Raw genomic sequence first — 7,500 nt, 5'->3', positions numbered from 1 at the left:
TCAAGGTGAAGGAGGACTGGAAGTACGTTGCCATGGTGATAGATCGTATCTTCCTTTGGATGTTCATCATCGTGTGTCTCCTGGGAACCATCGGATTGTTCTTACCACCCTGGCTGGCCGGCATGATCTAGAACCCTGTGTGTCTGTGTGTAATAATATGAATTATTATTATTATTATTTGGTGGGTGCTTATATTTGTCCTATTTCGCACATGTACAAGTGTGTGTGTGTGTACCTTAGGGCTCGTCCTTCTGCTATGGCTCTCTCCGGAATGATCTAGAAGAGTTCTAGAACTGTTCCTTACTCCAGGCATTCTAGAACTTTACCCTTCTCCGTTCTACAATATAGTGTCAACGTTAACGATGTTGAGGACCTGGACCCAGGACTCTCCAGCCAAGTCACAACTTCAAGAAGCATCCTACCTGCTCACCCCCCCTGTCCCCTTGTCCCCCTCCCACCCCCCTGTCCCCCCACCACACACCTTAAAAATGATAAAGATTGACCTATTTAACAACTAAGACTTATTGGTGAATAAAAATAAAACATCTGTCTTTGTATGGACATTAAATATTCAATGTATAGATAGGTCTGCCAATGAATAGTAGAGAGAGAGAGAGGGATTGGGGGGGGTAGAGGGATTGGGGGAGTAGAGGGATGGGGGGTAGAGGGATTGGGGGGTAGAGGGATTGGGGAGGGTAGAGGGATGGGGGAGGGTGAGGGAGGTAGAGGGGGGGGGGGGGGGTGAGGGAGGTAGAGGGATTGGGGGAGTGAGGGAGGTAGAGGGATTGGGGGAGGTGAGGGAGGTAGAGGGATTGGGAGGGGGAGTGAGGGAGGTAGAGGGATTGGGGGGAGTGAGGGAGGTAGAGGGATTGGAGGGGTGGGGGGGAGTGAGGGAGGTAGAGGGATTGGGGGAGTGAGGGAAGTAGAGGGATTGGGGGAGGGAGGGAGGTAGAGGGATTGGGGGGAGTAGAGGGATGGGGGGTAGAGGGATTGGGGGAGGTGAGGGAGGTAGAGGGATGGGGGGAGGGTGAGGGAGGTAGAGGGATTGGGGGAGGTGAGGGAGGTAGAGGGATTGGGGGGTGAGGGAGGTAGAGGGATTGGGGGAGGTGAGGGAGGTAGAGGGATTGGGAGGAGGTGAGGGAGGTAGAGGGATTGGGGGGAGTGAGGGAGGTAGAGGGATTGGGGGAGGTGAGGGCGGTAGAGGGGTGGGGGAGGTGAGGGAGGTAGAGGGATGGGGGGGTGAGGGAGGTAGAGGGATTGGGGGAGGTGAGGGAGGTAGAGGGATTGGGGGGAGTGAGGGAGTTAGAGGGATTGGGTGGAGGTGAGGGAGGTAGAGCTAGAATGATGCTTGCACAAATCCAATGTTTATAAATGCACGGGGGGACACTACTGGGTAAAGGGTGGAGAATGGGAACACAGCATAGTATTTCTGGGCCGATTGGTCTGTGTTCTCTGGGTTAGCAGTTCACGATGGCCCCTACACTCTTAAAAAACACCAGCAGAGCCCCCTGCTGGTGAGAACTGGAAAGGGAGGCTTTGTGTGTTTGCGTGTGTGTGTGTGAGTGTCTGTGTGTGTGTGTGTGTGTGTGTGTGTGTGTGTGTGTGTGTGTGTGTGTGTGTGTGTGTGTGTGTGTGTGTGTGTGTGTGTGTGTGTGTGTGTGTGTGTGTGTGTGTGTGTGTGTGTGTGTGTGTGTGTGTGTGTGCGCACTAGTTTTCCTACATTATAAGCACCCCAATGTCCTCACATTTCACCTTAATATCCTGAAAGGAAAAAAGAACTGTTTTGAAAAGTCAGGTCCTGAATATGTTCAAGTGCTATTTTAAGTTTAAGGCTTAAGGGAAAATATAATTTGTAATGGTTGAATATTTTTACACTCCAAACAGTCCTGATTACAGCATGTTAGTAATTTAGCGACTTACAGGTCATTCATCTTCAGATAGCTAGGTGGGACTACCACATATCACAGTAGTTAGTATATTCAGATAGCTAGGTGGGACAACCACATATCACAGTAGTTAGTATATTCAGATAGCTAGGTGGGACAACCACATATCACAGTAGTTAGTATATTCAGATAGCTAGGTGGGACAACCACATATCACAGTAGTTAGTATATTCAGATAGCTAGGTGGGACAACCACATATCACAGTAGTTAGTATATTCAGATAGCTAGGTGGGACAACCACATATCACAGTAGTTAGTATATTCAGATAGCTAGGTGGGACTACCACATATCAGTCACAGTAGTTAGTATATTCAGATAGCTAGGTGGGACAACCACATATCACAGTAGTTAGTATATTCATCTTCAGATAGCTAGGTGGGACAACCACATATCACAGTAGTTAGTATATTCAGATAGCTAGGTGGGACAACCACATATCACAGTAGTTAGTATATTCAGATAGCTAGGTGGGACAACCACATATCACAGTAGTTAGTATATTCAGATAGCTAGGTGGGACAACCACATATCACAGTAGTTAGTATATTCAGATAGCTAGGTGGGACTACCACATATCACAGTAGTTAGTATATTCAGATAGCTAGGTGGGACAACCACATATCACAGTAGTTAGTATATTCATCTTCAGATAGCTAGGTGGGACAACCACATATCACAGTAGTTAGTATATTCAGATAGCTAGGTGGGACTACCACATATCACAGTAGTTAGTATATTCATCTTCAGATAGCTAGGTGGGACAACCACATATCACAGTAGTTAGTATATTCAGATAGCTAGGTGGGACAACCACATATCACAGTAGTTAGTATATTCATCTTCAGATAGCTAGGTGGGACAACCACATATCACAGTAGTTAGTATATTCAGATAGCTAGGTGGGACAACCACATATCACAGTAGTTAGTATATTCAGATAGCTAGGTGAGACAACCACATATCACAGTAGTTAGTATATTCAGATAGCTAGGTGGGACAACCACATATCACAGTAGTTAGTATATTCAGATAGCTAGGTGGGACAACCACATATCACAGTAGTTAGTATATTCAGATAGCTAGGTGAGACAACCACATATCACAGTAGTTAGTATATTCAGATAGCTAGGTGGGACAACCACATATCACAGTAGTTAGTATATTCAGATAGCTAGGTGGGACAACCACATATCACAGTAGTTAGTATATTCAGATAGCTAGGTGAGACAACCACATATCACAGTAGTTAGTATATTCAGATAGCTAGGTGGGACAACCACATATCACAGTAGTTAGTATATTCAGATAGCTAGGTGGGACAACCACATATCACAGTAGTTAGTATATTCATCTTCAGATAGCTAGGTGGGACAACCACATATCACAGTAGTTAGTATATTCAGATAGCTAGGTGGGACAACCACATATCACAGTAGTTAGTATATTCATCTTCAGATAGCTAGGTGGGACAACCACATATCACAGTAGTTAGTATATTCAGATAGCTAGGTGGGACAACCACATATCACAGTAGTTAGTATATTCAGATAGCTAGGTGGGACAACCACATATCACAGTAGTTAGTATATTCAGATGGACAGGGACTCGACTGTCCTAGCTTCAGGGGGAAGATGGAGAGGGACTCGACTGTCCTAGCTTCAGAGGGAAGATGGACAGGGACTCTGCTGTCCTAGCTTCAGGGGGAAGATGGACAGGGACTCGACTGTCCTAGCTTCAGGGGGAAGATGGACAGGGACTCTACTGTCCTAGCTTCAGAGGGAGATGGACAGGGACTCTACTGTCCTAGCTTCAGGGGGAAGATGGACAGGGACTCTACTGTCCTAGCTTCAGGGGGAAGATGGACAGGGACTCTACTGTCCTAGCTTCAGGGGGAAGCGGTTTCCATCTTTGGGGTGCCAGGACAGAGAAGAGCTTGGACTGGGTTGAGCTGGAGCTGTCCTCCCGTAGGGGTGGGAGGGCAGAGACCAGAGGTCATTTATCTAAGGTCAGGGCATGTTTTCACAGCTTATGTACCTGTATAAAAGTGGTTAGTGGGACCGGAAGCCATATCTAGTCTCTCAGCAGTGAGACCACTGAGACTCAGCTTCTCTCACACACACACACACACACACACACACACACACACACACACACACACACACACACACACACACACACACACACACACACACACACACACACACACACACACACACACACACACACACACACACACACACACACACACACACACACACACACACACACACACACACACACACACACACACACACACTTTAATTACCATGATGAAACACTGTTTATTTACTATCTCTCTGTCTCTCCATACCAAACATCAACAATAAAACACAGTAAAAAAAAGCCCAAACAGTAAAATATAGAATACATTCAAATAGAGACAACAAGCTCTGCTAAACGTCTTACTGAAAATCTAAATCGGCATCTGTAAAATGTTCTATAAGGTACATGAAGGAAGTGAAGTGTGTGTGTGTGGTTTATGGCTTGGCCAGGTTAGCTTTAATCCTAGCCTGGTCCACGGCATCTAGAAGGTTCTTGGAGTCCAGGGCCAAGGTGTGGGCGACGCCCAACATCTGCCTCTGACACTCCCCCTTCAGTGATGTCACAGAGTTCTGCTGGACCAATCTCATCTTAGCGATTAACTCCCCCAGATCCTTATTCAGTAGCCTCTCAGTTCCCTCGATCTGGAGGAGAGAAGGGGGGAGGGAGGAGGAGAACAGGGGGTGAGGAGAGAAGGGGGAAGGGAGGAGGAGAACAGGGGTGAGGAGAGAAGGGGGAGGGGAGGAGGAGAACAGGGGGTGAGGAGAGAAGGGGAGGGAGGAGGAGAACAGGGGTGAGGAGAGAGAAGGGGGAGGGAGGAGGAGAACACAGGGGTGAGGAGAGAAGGGGGAAGGAGGAGGAGAACAGGGGGTGAGGAGAGAAGGGGAGGGAGGAGGAGAACAGGGGGTGAGGAGAGAAGGGGGAGGGAGGAGGAGAACAGGGGGTGAGGAGAGAGAGGGGGAAGGAGGAGGAGAACAGGGGGTGAGGAGAGAAGGGGGAAGGGAGGAGGAGAACAGGGGGTGAGGAGAGAAGGGGGAAGGGAGGAGGAGAACAGGGGGTGAGGAGAGAAGGGGGAAGGGAGGAGGAGAGAATTGGAGGAGAATCTTAATTACATTTCCTTGATTTCTTGCAAACCCCTTTCCTCCTCGAAACCCATTCAATTAGAAGCCCCTCCCCTCTGAGTAATCAAGGAAATGCAATTGAGATTCTCCTAGAGAGAGAGAGAGAGCGAGAGCACGAGGCCATGTTTGTTTTGGTTGGGGTCAATGTAAATATAATAAATAGAGCCATACGATTACCTCTGTTCTGGCAGAGCTGTGCAGTGATGGTAGAACTTCATCAACACTACGGATCAGACTACGAAGAGTTAACCCCACGGCCTGACAGAGAGAGAGAGACACATATTGAGAGAGAGAGACAAATATTGAGAGAGAGAGAGACACATATATATAGAGAGAGACACATATTGAGAGAGAGAGACACATATTGAGAGAGAGAGACACATATAGAGAGAGAGAGCCACATATAGAGAGAGAGAGACACATATTGAGAGAGAGAGACACATATAGAGAGAGAGAGACACATATAGAGAGAGAGAGACACATATTGAGAGAGAGAGACACATATAGAGAGAGAGAGACACATATTGAGAGAGAGACACATATATAGAGAGAGAGAGACACATATAGAGAGAGAGAGAGACATATAGAGAAGAGAAGGAGAAAGAGTGAGAGAGAGACACATATAGAGAGAGAGAGAGACATATAGAGAAGAGAAGGAGAAAGAGTGAGAGAGAGACACATATAGAGAGAGAGAGACACATATAGAGAAGAGAAGGAGAAAGAGTGAGAGAGAGACACATATAGAGAGAGAGAGACACATATAGAGAGAGAGAGACACATATAGAGAGAGAGACACATATATAGAAGAGAAGGAGAAAGAGTGAGAGAGAGACACATAGAGAGAGAGAGACACATAGAGAGAGAGAGAGGACAATAGAGTGAGAGAGAGACACATAGAGAGAGAGAGACACATAGAGAGAGAGAGAGAACAGAGTGAGAGAGAGACACATAGAGAGAGAGAGACACATATAGAGAGAGAGACACATATATAGAGAGAGAGACACATATATAGAGAGAGAGAGACACATATAGAGAAGAGAAGGAGAAAGAGAGAGAGAGACACATATAGAGAGAGAGACACACATATATAGAGAGAGAGACACATATAGAGAAGAGAAGGAGAAAGAGTGAGAGAGAGACACATATAGAGAGAGAGAGAGACACATATAGAGAGAGACACATATAGAGAGAGACACATAAATAGAGAGAGAGAGAGACACATATAGAGAACAGAGAGAGACAGATATAAACAGAGAGAGAGAGACACATATATAGAGAGAGAGACACATATAGAGACAGAGAGACACATATAGAGACAGAGAAGAAAAAGAGAGAGAGAGAGACATAGAGAGAGAGAGAGACACATATATAGAGAGAGAGAGAGAGACACATATAGAGAGAGAACAGACACAGAGAGAGAGAGAGAGACACATATAGAGACAGAGAGACACATAGAGAGAGAGAGAGACACATAGAGAGACAGAGAGACACAGATAAACAGAGAGAGACAGAGACAGAGAGAGACACATATAGAGAGAGAGAGAGACACATATAAACAGAGAGAGAGACACATAAGAGAGAGAGACACATATAGAGACAGAGAGAGACACATATATAGAGACAGATAGAGAGAGAGAGACACATATAAACAGAGAGAGACACATAGAGACAGAGAGAGACACATAGAGAGACACATATGAGAGATAGAGAGAGACAGAGAGAGACACATATAAAGAGAGAGAGACACATAGACAGAGAGAGACACATATAGAGAGAGAGAGACACATATAGAGAGAGAGAGAGAGAGAGAGAGAGACACATAGAGAGAGAGAGAGAGACACATATAGACAGAGAGAGACACATATAGAGACAGAGAGACACATATAGAGAGAGAGAGACACATATAGAGAGAGAGACACATATAGAGAGAGAGAGACATATAGAGACAGAGAGAGACACATATAGACAGAGAGAGACACATAGAGACACATATATAGATAGAGAGAGACACATAGAAACAGAGAGAGACACATATAGAGAGAGAGAGACACATATATAAACAGAGAGAGACACATAGAGAGAGAGAACACATAGAGAGACACATAGAAACAGAGAGAGACACATATAGACAGAGAGAGACACATATAGAGAGAGAGAGACACATATAGAGACAGATAGGAGACAGAGAGAGAGAGAGAGACACAGAGAGAGACAGAGAGAGACACAGAGAGAGAGACAGAGAGAGACAGAGAGAGACACAGATAGCTATACAGAGAGAGACACATATAAACAGAGAGAGACACATATAGAGAGACACACATAAAGAGAGAGAGACACATATAGAAACAGAGA

At 45.7% G+C, this 7,500-nt stretch overlaps 2 protein-coding genes across 6 annotated transcripts in view; one reads left to right on the top strand and one right to left on the bottom strand.

Moving 5' to 3' along the window:
• chrna2a (cholinergic receptor, nicotinic, alpha 2a (neuronal)) overlaps window positions 1-550 on the top strand; it is a 22,510-nt gene extending 21,960 nt beyond the window's left edge. For both annotated transcript variants that reach the window (XM_046307626.1, XM_046307625.1), the window contains exon 7: window positions 6-550. In XM_046307626.1, coding sequence (XP_046163582.1) covers window positions 6-131 — 126 coding nt within the window. In that variant the 3' untranslated portion in view covers window positions 132-550. The remainder of the gene's footprint in view (window positions 1-5) is intronic.
• Window positions 551-4,249: 3,699 nt separating this feature from the next.
• Window positions 4,250-7,500, bottom strand: part of ptk2ba (protein tyrosine kinase 2 beta, a) — a 59,993-nt gene continuing 56,742 nt past the window's right edge. For all 4 annotated transcript variants that reach the window (XM_046308797.1, XM_046308798.1, XM_046308799.1 and 1 more), the window contains 2 exons: window positions 5,326-5,406; window positions 4,250-4,671 (listed from right to left, as the gene is read on the bottom strand). In XM_046308797.1, coding sequence (XP_046164753.1) covers window positions 4,465-4,671; window positions 5,326-5,406 — 288 coding nt within the window. In that variant the 3' untranslated portion in view covers window positions 4,250-4,464. The remainder of the gene's footprint in view (window positions 4,672-5,325; window positions 5,407-7,500) is intronic.

The sequence above is a fragment of the Oncorhynchus gorbuscha genome, linkage group LG17 (genome assembly GCF_021184085.1).
Source record: "Oncorhynchus gorbuscha isolate QuinsamMale2020 ecotype Even-year linkage group LG17, OgorEven_v1.0, whole genome shotgun sequence".
NCBI lineage: Eukaryota > Metazoa > Chordata > Actinopteri > Salmoniformes > Salmonidae > Oncorhynchus > Oncorhynchus gorbuscha.
This window is presented reverse-complemented; position numbering and strand designations above follow the sequence as displayed.